The 18,987-nt window shown below is 42.5% G+C and overlaps 1 protein-coding gene across 2 annotated transcripts in view; it reads right to left on the bottom strand.

The window, feature by feature from the left end:
* The window catches only part of aff2 (AF4/FMR2 family, member 2), a 536,530-nt gene that overhangs the window by 109,150 nt on the left and 408,393 nt on the right, over positions 1–18,987 (bottom strand). For both annotated transcript variants that reach the window (XM_060832402.1, XM_060832404.1), the window contains exon 9: positions 10,558–10,592. In XM_060832402.1, the coding sequence (XP_060688385.1) occupies positions 10,558–10,592 (35 nt within the window). The remainder of the gene's footprint in view (positions 1–10,557; positions 10,593–18,987) is intronic.

Genomic DNA, 18,987 nt, shown 5'->3' with positions numbered 1-18,987 from the left:
TCCTCTCAGCAGAAAAATCACATCTCGCAAACCTTTTGTCCTTCCAGGGATATACAAAAGGAAAGCTAAACACAACCCTGTTGTGTGTGTGTGCTTGTGGGAGGAGGTGCACTAGCGGGAGAAAGTGAGCTGGTGAACTGAGGTTTGTGGGGATGAGCCTGGGCTTGAACGTCACAATCAAGGAACCACCCCAGCATGGCAGGCAAAAGCATCGTCCTGCTCTGAGGGCTAGAAACCAACCAGCCGACAAGACAGTCAGAAGGAAAAACAGCAAAAAGGACTTGTGCTTTGAGTGTTGCCAAGTAGATGGAAACAGGACAAAAAGATTTCAACTCATCAGCAAAGAAAAACCTCTAAATTGACTGTTCAATTGTTAAAATTCCACTGTCTACTCTTCACAAATGACGCAGAGAGACTGATCTGAAAACCAGTTTACTTTTATCATTTTTTTGGACTCACATTTTTGTGTACTGGCATTATTTCTTTTTGCAGTTGGCATTTAAGAAACTCACTCCGATGCTAACTCAAGAAGTTGGTTACATTGGCTCCTTTTACTCATTAATTTGGTCTCGGTATGAGGTATCCACAAAAGCAAGATCCTCATCTGGAAGCTTGGGGTGCTGGCCTAGAACCATAACCACTTGCAGATTCTCAGCCGGACTCTGGTCATAACCATAATGTACAAGGGCATTGCAATATATGCAGCTATCTCAGGGATCAAGCTAAAGATCTGGCTATTCCACAACTCTACTGGTTAACTCTCCTGTGCTCCATTGTCCATGAACTCAAACTCATTCAAAGCTCTATTGTCTGCACCCTGAATCTGTGTCACATTTTGTTCTTGATGGTTGGTTACTGGCTCTCTAACAGCCTCCAATTTCAAAGCCCCAGCCTTGTGTTTCAATCCTGACATGGAATTTCTGCTCCCCATCTCAGTTACGCAGTAATCCCTAAAAAGTCCCCAAGGTCTCCTCATTCTCTGCAAATGCTCTTGTGCATCCTCCCTACCCTTTATAGTTCACTCAATTCATACCTGCAGCCACATAGTCTGCATGTTTACAATTCTTTCTACAAATCCTCCCCTCTTTACTCTCTTTCTAAAAGACCCTCTCTGACTCTCTCAGCAACCTCGCTGACCAAATCATTGTGTTAACTCCAATCACTCCATGTTCCTTTCTTGTTAATCCCATCTCTCTGACACAGCTTGAGGGGTGTTTCAGTCCTCACTAGAGGCACAACATTATCACAAATAAGATGACATGAAGCTCTGGGAAATCTTATAATCAGTGCTTAATAGTCCTGATTTTGAACTGGCAAAAATGTTATGGTTTACATTCATAGCTGTTCAATACTAGAATATAATTGGCTGCTTTGCCTACTTGATGATGTGACATGGACTGTTCCTCCAAATCCACTTGATAATCCCAGGTTCAGACTGATTTTGGGAAGAGGAAAGCCATACCATAGCGATCACTAGAGTTTTGTAAGCAGTGGTCTCTGAAACCAAGATTGAGAGCTATGTCCCAATGTCAATGTGTTTTCCGGGACTTCCTTCACAATTCAAATATTAAACCATGTGGGAAAAAAATTACATAAAAATTATTCGAAATGGGTTCACCTATTCCATAACCTTATATATCATTTCAAAAGGGAAAGGCTGTGTCATCAAAAGTGGAAGAGGGAGACTGATTAATAAACGGGTCAGGTGCTTTGAATGCCCATTTGTATCGGCTACTATTTTTACGTTCAGCATTTACAGATGTCATCAGTCTCTGCAAAATATATTTTCAAATGACACATTAACAAAATCAAATTCCATCAGTTTATTTGGCAATTGCTCTTGTGAGGAAGCATTTGAGTTACTTGCTGCTAGCTAGTTAGATATATCAGTATAATGGCTGTGATTTCACAGCAAGTGTAGAATGATTGCAGGGACAGATAATCCCTAAATGATATAATCCACCAGTCAAAGATTGAGAGATTCAGCTTCACACTTTAGTAAAATAACCATTAATGGAATATTTAATCATATTTATATAGCAATAAACCTAAGTGTTTGCATTACTTGAAGTGTACGACGTATTTGAGAGTGTGAAATTAGAATTGTTCATCTTAATGCTGCCGAAACAGAAATTCATTTTTTCTTTATTTGATCATTATGCACAGCAGCTTGATATGCATATAACTCTTTCTTCATCCTCTGCCAGCCACCACACACTGTTCCTCAGACAAGGTATTGGCCTGGGGTCTCACTCCAATTGGCATTCTCTCTTTCCTCAACTTATGGTGGATTTCTCCAGCTGCCTGGATTTGTGCAGCTTCAGCAATACTCAAGACGCTCAACGCCATTCAAGGGCAAAGCAACCAGCTTGATTAGTACACCTCCACCACCTAAAACATTCACCGCATAGTGGCAGCAGTGTGTACTAGCATTCCATCTAACCTTCTTTCCGGGGCTCTGTGACCGGGCAAGTTAATGCTGTGTGGAACCTTAGCAGTTTAGAAGCACCGTTGCTATGTACCATTTATAAAACGCGAACACACTAAAATCAGAATTTCAACTGAGGCTCTTTTCCTGAATCACACGCCAATCAGGTTGTGGCAAGGCCAAGGGCAGGATGTTTATTTGATTAAGAGGGTGTCAGACACACAATAGTTCTTAAGGTTAAATGGATCAAAGGTTACGGGGAGAAAATGGGAACAGGCACCTAAGTTGCGGAGCAGTCTCAAAGTGCAAAATCTCTCGCTCCTATGTTTTTGTGTTTTTCCCAGGAATGACAGCCCTCCGAAGGGAGTCCCATTGACTGCAAGCTACTGACACATCCAATTTCAGTTAGCAGTTTTTATGCTTAGTAGCCCCACAGGAGAGGTTGTAGCTGCTGCTGGAAGGGACAAGAGCCAGACTCTCAGGATTAGTGGATACCCTAAGGCACAATTTAATGGGGTGGGAATCACAAGGAGAAGGATGAGTGGGGGAGTCAGGGGCAGTTAGGACAGTGGGGTGGCATCTATAGTACTCCTTCCCATTGTCAATATCCAGTGGGTTGAGGCTGATCAAGTGTTTTGGTGGAAATGTATGTCTGCCCTCTCTCCATTACCTCCCGCTTTGTAAGGGCATTTCCCAACTTTTTCCTCAAACACTAACTGGAGAGATAAAAATGTCAGCCCAGGATCATGTACTCTAACAGCAACAACTTACACCTGAATGGAGTGAAACACCTTGAGGTGCTTCATAACATCATGACCAACCAAGACAGAGAAGGATATTGACACCTGGGCCCAGGAGGTTGGACAAAGGAGCTTCATAAATAAGGAGAGGAAGGTGAATGGCGAGAGGTTAAGAGAGGGAATTCGTAAGGCCGAATGATATAGAAGCAGGACTCGACCGTTTGTCCCATCGAGTTTGCTCCGTCATTTGATCATGGCTGATATGTTTCTCATCCGCATCCTCCTACCTTCTCCCTGTGGGGGGATGGGTGGGTGACAGTTGGTCTCATTACTATCTATCTCAGTCTTAAACATACTCACTGACTCCACAGCCCTCTCCAGCAGAGAGTTCCACACATCCATCACACTCTGGATGAAGAAATCCCTCCTCATCTCAGTTCTGAAAAATCATCCCTTCACAGGGGGGCTGTACCCTCGGGTCCTCATCTCTCCTATTCTTGAAAACGTCTTCTCCATATCCACAATATCCAGGCCTCTTGGTATTGTGCCGTTTAATCAGATCCCCATCATTCTCCTAAACTCCATCAAGTACAAACTCAGAGTCTCAACCACTCCTCATATGACAAGCCCTTCATCTTTGTCAGCGCTCCTGAAAACCTCCTCTAGACCCTCTCTGCCCTTAGCACATCCTTCCTTCGATATGGAACCCAAAATTCCTAAACTTGTTGCCTTGCAGGTGAAGGCATCTGGTATTGGAGAGAGACTGGAGATTGGGGGGGGGGGGGCGCAGATAGGTTTGAGAGGTTAGAGATGATGGAGATGGGACACTCTCCTCCCTCAGATTCAGAAGTTTGAGGTATGGATCATGACCTACTCCAAAGCCTTGGTCATAAAATTAGGTGGGCACTTCGCCATAGGAGTGAGGGAGTACGGTACTATCAGAGGCACCATCTTTTCATGAAACATTATATGGAGTCCTGGTCTGTACTTTCAGATGGAGGTAGAAGATGGTGTAGTAATATCTGAGGATGGAAAGCAAGATCTCCACAATGTCCTAACAAATATTCATCCCTCATTGATACCAAAAGTATACTATCAGATTATTCATTTCATCACTTTTTGAGGAATGTTGCGTGCTATTTAGCTACAAGCATTAAAACAGTTCACCTTGGGGTCACTGAATCCAGGACGATAACTCTATTTCTCCCTCTACAGATGCTGCCAGACTAGCTGGGTTTCTCCAGCACTTTCTGTTCCAGCATTCAGTTCCAGTTTCTGTTTCAGATTTCCAGTATCTGCAGTTTCTTTTTATAACATTATTGCTGTGCTCACACATCAAAAGCATTTCATTGGCTGTAGTGTGCTTTAGGAAGACCAGGGATTCAAGACTTTTATTCCTTTCTTTTTAAGATCAGGGAGTTGCTAAGTAGGTAATCAAGTGTGAACATACAGTACAGAAGGGTTATGGAGAGCATTAAGGAAAGTGGAATTGAGGCTGAGATGGGGTTAGCCAACCAATGGAGAACAGGCTCAAGGGGGCTGAACTGCCTATTCCATTCTGAGTTCTTATGTTGTTCTATGTTCTTTGCATCATCATAGAATCTCTACAGTGTGAAAGTTGGCTATTTGGTTTATTGAGTCCACACCGACCCTCCAAAGAGCATCCCACCTAGACCCACCCCTCTATCCTGTAACACTGCATTTCCCATGGCTAATCCACCTACACCTCCATGGGCGCTATGGACAATTTCAGCGCAGCCAATCCACTTAACCTGTACGTCTTTGGACTGCGGGATAAAACCAGAACACCCAAAGGAAACCAACACAGACTCCACACAGACAGTTGCCCAAGGATGGAATCAAACAAAGGCACTGTAAGGCAACATTGCCAATAGAGCCACCATAGAATTCCCAACCTTGTCTTATCAGAATCTCCAATAGCTTGGCTGGGCAGTATCAGTGAAAGCTTTAAGAACTATTTTCTCCTTCTCTCTCACCTACTAGTTAATATTGCAAACCAGAATTACTTTACCGGCTTGTACTTACATCAGCCATGGCCAATCAGAAATGGCTAGGTCTCAGATAACCAAGACTCGACCGTATCTGTTGTCTCCAAGTGCGCCTGTTCTGTAACCTGGCAACCTTGGCACATTTCATTATACTTTCAAAACTGAAATCTGGATTAAAGTTTAATTGACCCAGGAGTAGTCCCTATACCTTGGGAATCAGCCAACCTACATTGAGAAACTTTATTAACTATTTATATATTTAATAAATCAGCAATGTTTGAATTATAATCTCATTAGAAAAAGTTCCATTTCAGTCCCTCAATATTCTGATCTCACATTGCTTGGCTAATCCCCATATGAATAGAATTCTCTCTTGTAATTGTATACTGCAAAGTTGTATAAGCTTACAACGTAGGATCAGGCCAATCAGCCCATCATTTCTATGACAGACTTTGGCTGAATCCATATACCTACAAATACTTACCTATTTTTACCTTAAACACTGCTTCAATTACTTACTATCTAAAGCAATCACGCCTCACTCTCCCAGTGATGACTCTTCCTCACCACCTGACCAACTATAGGAAATAGTCCTCTCTCATGTCACAAATTCCCTCTAACTTTCCTCTTGCATTTCAATGTACAAAGGTGGATAAATCCCCAGGACCTTATCAGTGTACCCTAGAACTCTGTGGGAAGCTAGGAAAGAAATTGCTGGGCCCCTTACTGAGATATTAGTATCATTGATAGTCACAGGTAAGGTGCCAGAAGACTGGAGGTTGGCAAACGTGGTGCCACTACTTAAGAAAGATGGTAAGGACAAACCAGGGAACTGTAGACCAGTGAGCCTGATGTTGGGTGGTGGGCAAGTTGTTGGAGGTACTCCTGACAGAAAGAATTGGCATGTATTTGGAAAGGCACGTACTGATTAAGGATAGTCATCATGGTTTGGTGCGTGGGGAAATCATGCCTCACAAACTTGATTAATTTTTTGGAAATGTAACAAAGAGGATTGATGAGGGCAGAGTGGTGTAGGTGATCTATATGGACTTCAATAAGGAGTTCGACAAGGTTCCCCATGGGAAACTGATTACATCTCATGGACATCACGTCGATTTTACTGCTCCTCGGATGCTGCCTGAACTGCTGTGCTCTTCCAGCACCACTAATCCAGAATCTGGTTTCCAGCATCTGCAGTCATTGTTTGTACCTACATCTCATGGAATACAGGGAGAACTAGCCTTTTGGATACAGAAGCGGCTCGAAGGTTGACGACAGAGGGTGGTGGTGGAGGGTTGTTTTTCAGACTGGGGGCCTGTGACCAGTGGAGTGCCACAAGGATCGGTGCTGGGTCCACTAATTTTCGTCATTTATATAACTGATTTGCATATGAACATAAGAGGCCTGGTTAACAAATTTGCAGATGACACCAAAACAGCGAAGAAGATTACCTCGGATTACAACAGGACTAGATTGGCCAATGGGCTGAGAAGTGGCAGATGGAGTTTAATTTAGATAAATGCAAGGTGTTGCAGTTTGGAAATCACTCTTTGCAGCACTTATACACTTAATAGTAAGGTCCTGGAGAATACTGCTGAACAAAGAGACCTTGGAGTGCCGGTTCTTAGCTCCTTGAAAGTGGAGTCACAGGTGGATAGAATAGTGCAGAAGGCTTTTGGTATGCTTTCCTTTATTGGTCAGAATATTGAGTACAGGAGTTGGGAGGTCATGTTGCGGCTGTACAGGACATTGGTTAGGCCACTGTTGGAATATTGTGTGCAATTCTGGTCTCCTTCCTGTTGGCAGGATGTTGTGAAACTTGAAAGGGTTCAGAAAATATTTACAATGAAGTTGCCAGGATTGGAGGATTTGAGCTATAGCTGTTTTCCCTGGAATGTTGGAGACTGAGGGGTGACCTGATAGAGGTTTGTAAAATCATGAAGGGCATGGGTAGGATATAGACAAAGTCTTTTCCGTAGTGGAGAGGGGGAGTGGGGGGGGAGGTATCTAGAACTAGAGGGAATAGATTTAGGGTGAGGGGCCTAAGGGGCAACATTTTCACACAGAGGGTGGTGCATGTATGGAATGAAATGCCAGAAGAAGTGGTGGAGGCTGGTATAATTACAACATTTAAGAGGCATTTGGATGGGTATATGAATAGGAAGGGTTTAGAGGGACATGGGCCAAGTGCTGGCAGGTGGAACTAGATTGGGTTGGGATATCTGATTGGCATGAACGAATTGGACCAAAGGGTCGTTTCTGTACTGTACATCTCTCTGAATCTATAACTCTATGACACTGGATCAATGGAAATTATCCTTAAACTTCAGGCCAATTCTTATTATAACTGTGTCCCATTCCAACATCATCCTATGTGGTTTCAATGTAGTTGTTTCCATATGGCACATAAAACTTCACATTCACTCATTAACTGATGCCTAACTAATATTTTGAACGAATTTATCAATACTTCTTGACTCTAATATTCTATTTAATGAACACAAAACTATCGTTGTTTGTTTTTATTTCGAGGCTTTACCTTTCCTCACTTCCCGCTAATTTTTTGAATTGTGCACTCGCACCAGCGTCTTTCCAATCACAGCATACTCCTTTATCTTCCAAAGTACCTTATTTCACACTTGCCCACATGAAGACATATCTGCCCCCTTGTACCCATTTTCAATAAGTTATCCCTATTTTGCTAATACCTCCTGGAGTTCGCCAGTATTCGCACATTGCATTTCACAAACATCTCATGATTGTTTACCGAAGCCCAAGTTCAAATACTTGTTGGTATCAAAAACAAAAGTGGGTCTGAACTGATCCATGAAGTTCACCACTTCTGACACCCATTTAATGCAAGTGTTTGTTTCCTGTTTTTGCTTTAGTGCAGCAGAGGTTGAGGGGGGATCTTGTAGAAGTATATAAGATCATGAGAGGCATGGATCGGATGAATGCACTCAATTTTTTCCCAAAGATTTAGGAATCAAGAACTAGAGAACATCAGTTTAAGGTTAGAGGGGTAAGAATAGATGGGAACCTGAGGGAAAGCGTTTTTTACACAGAGGGTGGTACACATGTGGAATGAGCTGCCAGAGGAAGTGGTTGAGGTGGGTACATTCAAAACAGTTATAAGGCATTTGGACAAATACATAGATAGGAAATGTTTAGAAGGATATGGGCCAAGTGCAGGGAAATGAGGTTAGCATGGTTGGACACTTTGGTCGGCATGGACCAGTTTGGGCCAAATGGCTTGTCTCCATGCTGTAGGACTCTATGACATTAAGCTATTTTTGGTGCTGCACAGATATTCATAAACAAGAGAGCAAAGACTCTGCGATTCCAAAATATTTTGCCATAGATTTCAGCCAAGTGTCAGCCTTGTGACCTAAGCAAGGTAAGGTCAAAGGTTGGGATGGGGAATTACTGACTTTGTGATGATTGATTGTCATCAAATTATATTCATGAAACGGACAAGTACATTAAAGTTAATTGTAATGCAAATGACGACAGGTATGAAATTTGGTGTCTACCTGCTGCCACTAGTTTTACAATATTACACACTGTCAAAATGTTCTCTGGGAAATTAAACCAAGTATTTTCTTCAAGTACAAATATATTCATTTGAAATGAGTACACTTTGCCTGCAGAAATCTTGTGACATGAAAACGCAAGCCCTGGAATGAGAACAACAAACGATCGACATTGTTTTTTTGCACTCAGGATGCTATGGAATGAAACAGCAAACAATTACAACTGAAAACCCCTTTTTAAAAAAGGCAGACGATAAAGGGGAGGGAACCCAGTGATTTCTGGTTGTTTTTTCCGATCTTGAGATAAACTGGGAAGGAGCCAACAGGCTGTCAAACTCAAGACACTTGCAGCATGTAACAATCATTGGCCTTTGATTGACCTGAAGGCCCATTTCCACTACTTCCCTCAGGAAGTGTCCAGGCCCATTCAAAAGATAGGTCAGGTTCAAAACTCCAACTGCTTACTGCTGACTAATCTCCAGCAACACCACAGGTAGGAGCCCAGCAAACCCAGAGTCCTATCCAACATGGGCCTTCCTTTTTAACTTTTTGGGATGAAATGACAGCAACAATTGTTGTGCATCCTAATTGCCCTCAAATGGAATGACATGCCTCGACATTCCGGAGTCAGCCATCATTGTTGTGAGTCTGAAGCAAGGAATAGGTTAGTTCAGATATGGATGGCAAATTTTATTGGTGATATTAGTGATAGGTGTTTTGCAATAATCAATAATATTTTCATGGTCACTGTTTCTAAGACTAACTTTCAATTCTGGATTGTGTTCATCAAATTTAAATTCTGCCAGCTATCCTAGAGAGATGTGAAGCCATGTTTCAAAATCATCAGCCTGGCTCTCTGGCTGACTAGCCTTTTGACATGACTACCACAACATCGCCTCCATCCATGTCCTGTGAAACCTCTCCCGCCAGCTTGTTAATACTGAGTATCAGCTTGGGTCTGCTTGAAATTATTTGTGTATGGTATTGGAATGTTCTGTTCAATTTATGCATAACATGCGATGACTAACATTAGACAGAAAAACTAGGAGTAGAATGTCGTTCAGATTTTTGAGCTCACTGCACCATTCAATAACACTGTGACTGATCCTCTACCTCAACCCTATATTCCAATTTTCACTCTATGCCCCTTAATGCCTTTATTATCTGTTATCAATCTCTTTCTTGAATATAGTCATTGACCCAGCTTCCAAAGCCTCTGTGATCAATTTGTGTTCAGCTTCTCATTGTCTATATTAAGTACATGTTATCATTAGCATTACTAAAGGAGCGGTGTAGGTGCAGAAGTCACTGTGATCGTTTTACCTGATCCTCCTAATGATGCAAAACCTGACTACATCTCTCCACGACATCCCAGAGCGCCGAGCAACGTAGGTAAGTATTGGGTTACCACCAGTTTGAATTTCTACAACAGCTCTTTAAAATCTGGTTGCATTAACATTGAGCCACTGACAAAGCCTTTACTTCCATGTTTATCTCTTGGGCTAACCTGAGGATAATCGTTTGTAATCGCGTTACAGCTTGTTTAATGAAACCTACACAGTTGCTTTCAGATTTGCAGTGCTCGCTGAGTAAATTTGCTGAAACAGTGTTAGATGAAACAAAACACAAGTTGCTTTGGAATTAGATTGGATAATTTACATTCGAGTAAATCACGTGTCTTCCTCCATGCTAATGAGTGTGTTACAGAGTCATGCTTACGCCATCACTTAACTGGATACCTTGAAGAACATAAATAATCCTCCAACTAAATACGATAAACACTTCAGCATTTGATCACACATAGAAACATGCAAAATAAAATCAGAGAAACTTAAAAAAAAACTTACTTTACAGCGACGGATCGAATCTTGGTTTTCTCCACCTGCGAGTACAAAGAAAATAATTAGCTGAAATAAAACAGTCATTGCAAAGGTTTTCACAATTTAGAGTTTCAGCACTTAGCAGTCGGCCAAGATGCTCTGATGCACAGGAAAATCAGAAAAAGCAGCAGTTTTGGGAATGGCATGGTGGCTCAGTGACCAGTACTGCTGCCTCAGTGCCAGAGGCCTGGCTTCAATTCCATCCTCAGGCCACTACTTGTGTGGAGTTTACATGTTCTCCTTGTGTCTGTCCTTGCTTATTTTACCAAAATATAATATATCTCATTTATCCAAATTAAACTCCATCTGCCACTCCTCAACCCATTGGCCCAATTGATTAAGATCCACTTGTAATCTTAGATAACCTTCTTCACTGTTCACGATATCTGCAATTTTGACGTCATCTGCAAACTTACTAACCGTGCCTCTTAAATCTGTTGTTCCTAATGCAGGGGTTGGACATTGTCATTTAAAATGACCATTGTGGACCATCTGTGTATACGCTGTTGTATTCTGCCAGTCATTGCAAAGAACAAAACCTGTGGTAAAGTGTTGTGTTCTTAAACGGAAGTCTTTGGGGAGACTCTTAAAACACTTAATTATATTGTCGCTCTAAACATTTGTTTCCTTTGATTTTTCAAGAGATGTGGATGTCACTGACAAGGTATTACAAAACATGCTAAGTAACATTCCTGATGAAGGGCTCTTGGACACTGCCTGACCTGCTGTGCCTTTTCAGCACCACACTTTTCGTCTCTGACTCTCCAGCATCTATAGTCCCCATTTTCTCTGAGTAACTTACTAGGCGATTCTAAAGGGCAGCTAAAAGTGAAATACATTGCTAGAGACACATGTAGATCAGAAAGATAAGGATGGCAGCTTCCTTCCCTAAAGGACATTAGTGAACCAGATTGGGTTTACCCAACACTGAATAATAGTTTTGTGGTCATCATTAGACTCTTACTTCCAAATCTCTATTGAATTCAAATTCCACCATCAGTTGTGGTGGGACTGTGAACCTGGTTTCCTGGATTGACAATCCAGCAATAATACCACTAGGCTGTGGCCTCCCCTTCATGGTCAACATTACAGAAGATAAAAATCACACAACACCAAGTTATATTCCAACAGATTTAATTGGAAGCACTAGCTTTTGAAGTACTCCATAATCACCTGATGAAGGAGCAGCGCTCTGAAAGTTAGTGTTTCCAAATAAACCTGCTGGACTATAACCTGGTGTTGTGTGATATTTAACTTTGTACACCCCAGTCCAACACCGGCATCTCCGAATCATAATTACAGAGGATAGCTTTCAAATTCTCAGTTACTGGCTGAATTTAAATTCAACCAGCTTCCATGCTCTGATTTGACCTCTTGACCCCAGATCATTAACCTGGGATTCTGGATGACTGGTCCTGTGCCACTTCTAAAGAGCACCTCCCTGGCACTTTGGCAGGCACTGAGGTCACGAGAAGGTGCTACAGAAATGTAAGTCCTCCTCCCTCATCATGTTACAAGTCCCACTCAGAACGAAGAGTCCACATAGGACCGTGACAGCTGAAATGGAAAGGCCAGCCACAGAAGGATAGGTCGACTGCTTAGTGGGGGGACATTTATTGGAACTTAAGGAGATAATAAATCTGTTTTACTTTGTTGTGGAATGACCAGGCGAGGTTTTGTGAGTGTGTGTGGCACTTCCATAGAGCTCATTTTGCGCAGAACCTTGCCTGCTGCTTAATGTTTACTGCACTGCTCATGGCGGTAATAATTAAACAGTGGGCAGTATTTAGCTAGTGATAAAGTTGACCACTTGGAGTTGCTTTCCTATTATCTCACACACCACGACAATCACTTCACAAGAAGGACAACAATAGCCGAAAGGAATTAAAACGTCTTGGACTGAAGAGCAAAAATTACCCAATTATAGTTCCAGTAATAGCCTCGGACTCTGTATTCTGTGGGTCATGTCACTCATGCTGAGGTATTGTTTTATGTGGTGCTTTGTGGCGATCTTGTTAGTGGAGGATTGGAACAGCAGTTAGCAGTCATTTAATCAAAGATGCATCAGTTTAGACTGTTTGTACCACCATTAGAATCTGCTTGAGAGCATTCCTGGCACATCTTTCCTTTCCACTGATATTTCACTACTGCAAAGGGTGTTCTCAGGGTGGCATGGTGGCTCAGTGGTTAGCACTGCTGCCTCATAGTGCTAGGGACCTGGGTTCAATTCCTGCTTTGGGTTACTGTCTGTGTGAAGTTTGCGCATTCTCCCAGTATCTGTGTGGATTTCCTCCAGGCGCTCCAGTTTCCTCCCACCATCCAAAGATGTGCTGGTCAGGTGAATTGGCCGGGCTAAATTGCCCATAGTGTTAGGGCCATTAGGTAGTAGAATGGGTCTGGCTGGGTTACCCTTTGGAGGGTTGGTGTGGACTGGTTGGGCCAAAGGGCCTGTTTCCATACTGTAGGAAATCTAATCTAATCTATCGTGGATTCGGCACATGGGAATAGGTGCTGACCGTTCAGTCCTTTGAGTCTATTTCACTGCCATTTATCAGAGCAAGGTTCAACTAAGGCAAAATGCCGTGGATGCTGGAAGCCAGAAATTCAACGAGAAAGTGTTTGAGAAACTCAGCAGTTCTGTTCTATCTGTGGAGAGAGAAACCGAGTTAACCAAAATGTATCTTCTTCAGAACTTCGATTGATTTTTCTGGAGAGTCAGAGGTTGAGGGGCAATCTAAAAGAAGTATATAAAATTGTGAGAGACATGGAGAGGGTAGAGAGTCGAGTCTTTTTCACAGGGTGGACATGTCAAATACTAGAGGCATAAGTTTAAGGTAAGAGGGGAAAAATTTAAAGGAGATGTGCGAGGAAAAGTTTGTTTAACACAGAGGGCGGTAGGTGCTTGGAACATGCTGCCAGGGAAGATGGGAGAAGCAGATACTTAAGCAATGTATTAGAGGCATTTAGACAGACATATGGACTGGCAGAGAATAGAGGCATACAGACCATGTGCAGACAGATGGGATTAGTTTGGAATGGCATCATGGTCAGCACAGACATGGTGGGCTGAAGAGCCTGCACCCGTCCTTACTGTCTATGTGTGTGTTCTTAACAATGACTCTTGAGATTTTTGATGAAGAAAACCATCTCAAACTTGGTTCAGCTCATTTTTCTCTCCACAGATGCTGCCAGACCCGCTGAGTTTCTCAACAAGTCCACACCGACCCGCCGAAGCGCAACCCACCCGTACCTCTACATTTACCCCTTACCTAACACTACAGGCAATTTAGCATGGCCAATTCACCTGACCCGCACATCTTTGGACTGTGGGAGGAAACCGGAGCACCCGGAGGAAACCCACGCAGACACGGGGAGAACGTGCAAACTCCACACAGTCTGTCGCCTGAGTCGGGAATTGAACCCGGGTCTCCGGCGCTGTGAGGCAGCAGTGCTAACCACTGTGCCACCGTGCCGCCCACTGAAAAGGGGGCATCAAATTATTTTCAGACCCATTTACCTGCATTAAACAATACCATTGACCTCTCCAAAAAGAATCTAACACAGGTGGCATCAAGTCAATAGGAAAATCTACACAACTGGTTGAATCCTGAACTCAATCAGAAACAGTCAGACAACACAGGAGATTTTTAAAGGGATCTGAACCATCACAGTAGAAGACAGAGCTTTGGCGAGTAACTACTTCCGTTGTAATGGCACCTTTGAGGTCCACAGCACTGTAAAAGATCTTTCAGCCCATCGAGTTGGTGCCAGTCAAATACAACCATCTCATTATTCTAATCCCATTTTCCAGCAGTTAGCCTGTAGCCTTGCCATTGTGAGTGCACATATAAATACAACCATTTCTTCTATAACACGATAGTCGTGTTCCTGTGTGACCTCGCGCTATACAAGAATCGCGGGATATAAATCACACTTCAAGTGTTGGCGATGCAATCACATTAGAGCCAACAAACCTTTTAAACGTTCATGCTTTAGGAGCAGTATCCCCTATTCATCAATCGCGTCATTCACATTGACGAAACGCACGTTCCAGCAGAACAACCTGTACTTCCTCTATGTCGGGAGGGGTTCTGCCTCCTCCGTCCGTTCAGGCACTCAGTTCCAGACTCCCACCAGCCTCTGGGTGAAAAACTTTTCTTCACATCACTTTTGAACCATTTGCCCTTTACCTTAAATCCATCACCCCAATCCCTCCATCAAGGGAAATTTCTCTTCTGGTCGACCATATCCAAGCCCCTCGTAATTTCATACATCTCAATCTTGTCTCCCCTCAATTTCCTCATCCAAGGAAAACAACTTCAGTCAGACCAACCTCTCTTTGTAAGTAATACTCTTCAGTCCAGGTGATAGATCCCTAATGAAGGGCTCCAGCTGAAACGTCAATTTTCCTGCTCTTTGGATGCTGCCAGACCTTCTGTGCTTTTCCAGCAACACACTCTCCTTCCATAAATCTCGTCAACACTCTCCCCAATGCAATCACATCCCTCAGAATACCATCTCATAGATTGTAATTTCTATGTATGCGTGCAGATTTAAAATGTGGTTGTACGTTCCAATTCTAGGCGTGCACTGTAACGCTAATACAGAGGGAGCGCTGTGCCATGTGAAGAGCAGTCTTTTAGTTGAGATATTGAGCCAGGACCCTGTCTCTCTCTGTGCTAGGAGGTGATGTGTATATTTAAGATCCAATAGCACCACTTCAAAGAAAATGATGGGCGGCCTGTCCAATATTTATACCTCAAGTAATGTCACTAAAAGACAACGATGATCTTTTATTACAGTGGTGTTTGAGAGATCTTGTTGGTACAAATTGCTGCATTTCTGAAATCACAATACTTTCAAAATGTACTTTATTGGCGAGACAGCATCTTGTAATGCCCTTCGGGCATATAAGTTGAATTCCTTTCTTACTTTCCACTTAGATCTAACATTTTGAGATGATCTAATGATTGCAGCAATTAATAATTTGGTGCTTTCTTTCGGTATTTTAATTTTGGAGCTGTGCATTATATTCAGATGCTTCATTAATGATGATTCAAGAGCTATATCACAGCTTCAAACTGCCAGCTAGAAAGACGCATTCTGGCATGAAAAATGTTCATGAGAGTGTTTGGCAGGAAAGGTTGGCGAACAGGGCGGTGGGGGTGGTAGAGATGTGAATTGCTATAAATATATATTTCCACTATTTCTGTTACACTTGCTAAAGACAGCCTTACACGTTGCACTATTTTTAAATAAAGTCATTCAAATTTAACCTGCGCATAATGAGAACAACAAAACAAAGAACTGCTGATGCTGGAAATCAGAAACAAAAACAGAAATTCCTGGAGAAACTCAGTAGGTCTGGCAGCACCTGTGCAGGGAAAGCAGAGCAAGTGTTTCAGATTTGTTTTGGTTCTACTCAGAATGAGAATCTTTTTCTCTCAGAATCTGCTTGGTCTTTGTTTTATGGTGTGTGACCTACAGATTGCGGGCTCAACATCTCCTTAAAATCCATTCATTATTTTTTGAATGCAATTCCAATCCTGATTTTGGAAAATTAGGGCACACGGGGCTCACAGTAATAGCAGGAGCAGACCAATGTCCGAATGCCTTTTTGTGCTGTAGCGTCACTTAGTTGGTCGGACACAGAAGGAGATTATTCAGCCTGTTAAGTCAATGCTAGCCCTCTGTACAGCAAACCAGTCAGTGCCATTACTTTGCTCCATTCCCATTGTCCCCAACTTCCTATCCAATTTCCTTCCAAAGTCATTCATCATCACTACTTCAACAACACTTCAGCTCCGAGCACACAATGTTTAAGTTTCAGTGATCAAGATACTATTTGCCAATTTTCAAGGACCCGAAGTAAATCTTTTCTTTGAAGTATTTAGATGTAGCAGCATAAAAACAGGCCTAACTACTCTGTGCCAATGCTTATTGTCCCAAATGTACCTTCTCTCACATCCTTTCACCTTATCACAGCAGCCCTTAAGTTTCTTCTGCTTATGTGCTTACCTAGTTCACCTTTGAAAGATTCTCCATAATTAACCTTGACTAGTCCTTTCAGCAGTAGGTTCCATATTACAATGACTCACTAGTTAAAGATGTTTCACCTAAATTGCATATTTGATTTATTAATGATTATCCTACAAAGACTTCCTGAGCATTAAAGACCTAGACTTTGCTAAAGAAAATACATAATGTCTAAAGCTTATTGTCATTGATCAGGACTAGACCACAAGAAATAGGAACAGGAGCAGGCCGTTCAGCCCCTTGAGCTTTCCCCACCATTCAATAGGATCATGGCTGATCCTACAATTCCCCTTTCGACTTCCCAGCCCTTTCCCCATAGTCCTTGACTCCCCGACTGATCAAGAATCTATATCTCAGCCTTAAATCTATCTCAGCTCTCTGTAACAAGGAATTCCAAAGACTCACAACCCTCTGAGAGAAGAAGTTCCTTCTCATTTCACTCTTTTATTGGTGGCCATTTATTCTCGGATGACAACCTCCGGTGGCTCACTCTCCCATGAGGGGAAACATCCTCTCAGCATTTACCCTGTCAAGTCCCTTCGGGGTGGGAGGCAAGATTTGCTTAGAAGGGGAACACCATAACACATTAAATAAGAGTGTTGATTCTTGGATCGGGTGAGTGGAAGATGAAAAGCTTTGACTTCATGTCCTCTTTAAACAATGTCTAATACCATTTTATCATTTTGATCCTCCATTATGACCAATTATGCAAATGCAAAATGAATTACAGTTATAAAACTATTGAGCATGGAAACAGACCCTTCAGTTCAACTCGTTCATGCCGACCAGACACCCTAAATTGATCTAGTTTCATTTGCCAGCATTTGGCACATATCCCTCTAAACCCTTCCCATTCATATACCCATCCAGGTGCCTTTTAAATGTTGAAATCGTACAAGTCTCCATCAGTTCCTCTGGCAGCTCATTCCATACATGCAACACCTTCTGTGTGAAAAAGTTGCCCCTCAGGTCCCTTTTAGATCTTTTCCTTCTCATTGTAAACCTATGTGCTCCAGCTTTGAACTCCTCCACCCCACGGAGAAGACCTTAAGACCATAAGACATAGGAGTGGAAGTAAGGCCATTCGGCCCATCGAGTCCACTCTGCCATTTAATCATGGCTGAAGGGCATTTCAACTCCACTTACCTGCAGTCTCCCCGTAGCCCTTAATTCCTTGTGACATCAAGAATCTATCAATCTCTGCCTTGAAGACATTTAGCATCCCGGCCTCCACTGCACTCCGCGGCAATGAATTCCACAGGCCCACCACTCTCTGGCTGAAGAAATGTCTCCGCATTTCTGTTCTGAATTGACCCCCTCTAATTTTAAGGCTGTGCCCATGGGTCATAGTCTCCCCGCCTAACGGAAACAATTTCTTAGCGTCTACCCTTTCCAAGCCATGTATTATCTTGTAAGTTTCTATTAGATCTCCCCTTAACCTTCTAAACTCCAATGAATACAATCCCAGGATCCTCAGCCGTTCCTCGTATGTTAGACCAACCATTCCAGAAATCATCCGTGTGAATCTCCACTGGACACGCTACAGTGCCAGTATGTCCCTCCTGAGACCTTCCCTATTGACCCTATCCATGCTTCTCATGATTTTTTAAACCTCTATAAGGTAACTCATCAGCCTCTTACGCTCCGGGAAAACAGCCCCAGCCTATTCAGCCTCTCCCTGTAGCTCAAACCCTCCAACCCTGGTAACATTCTTGTAAATCTTTTCTGAACCCTTTCACCTTTCACAACATCCTTCCGATAGGAAGGAGACCAGAGTTGCACGCAATGTTCCAAAAGTGGCCAAACCAATGTCCTGTACAGCCGCAACATGACCTCCCAGCTCCTCTACTCAATGACTGAACAATGTGGCAAGCATAGCAAACACCTCCTTCACTATCCTATCTACCCCGATTCCACTTTTGATCAATTGAAAATGCCCGATAAAAATGTGTAATTGTAATTATCTTTAAAAATGACTCATCTCAATTGGCAAGCAGATATTTATGTTCAGTCCTAATGAATAAGTAATCCTATGTTCTGTTTGGCTGCCACAGATTGTATCTACACAATTCTCTTGGATTTTAACTGTGGCTCGATCCTTTAAGAATACAGCATATCACAAAAACATGAACCTTAATGACTCAGAAATTGTTGGAAGAGGAGCTCTGTATTCAGCATGCTCGTCGATATTCCTCATTAAAGTCCCAGTAATTGGGCATGAGGGACAGATACTGCACAGGTTCCCATTCTCTACACTTATCAGATGATTTGTGCTGTTTTGCTATCAACCTCGTCAAAACCAAAAAAAAAGCTTCACCTCAAGCCTTTCCGTTCAAATTCATCAAAAAATTGTTGGATTTT

Source organism: Hemiscyllium ocellatum, chromosome 11, assembly GCF_020745735.1.
Source record: "Hemiscyllium ocellatum isolate sHemOce1 chromosome 11, sHemOce1.pat.X.cur, whole genome shotgun sequence".
NCBI classification, from domain to species: domain Eukaryota; kingdom Metazoa; phylum Chordata; class Chondrichthyes; order Orectolobiformes; family Hemiscylliidae; genus Hemiscyllium; species Hemiscyllium ocellatum.
The sequence above is the reverse complement of the archived record's forward strand: the minus strand, read 5'-3'. Positions and strand labels throughout refer to the sequence as shown.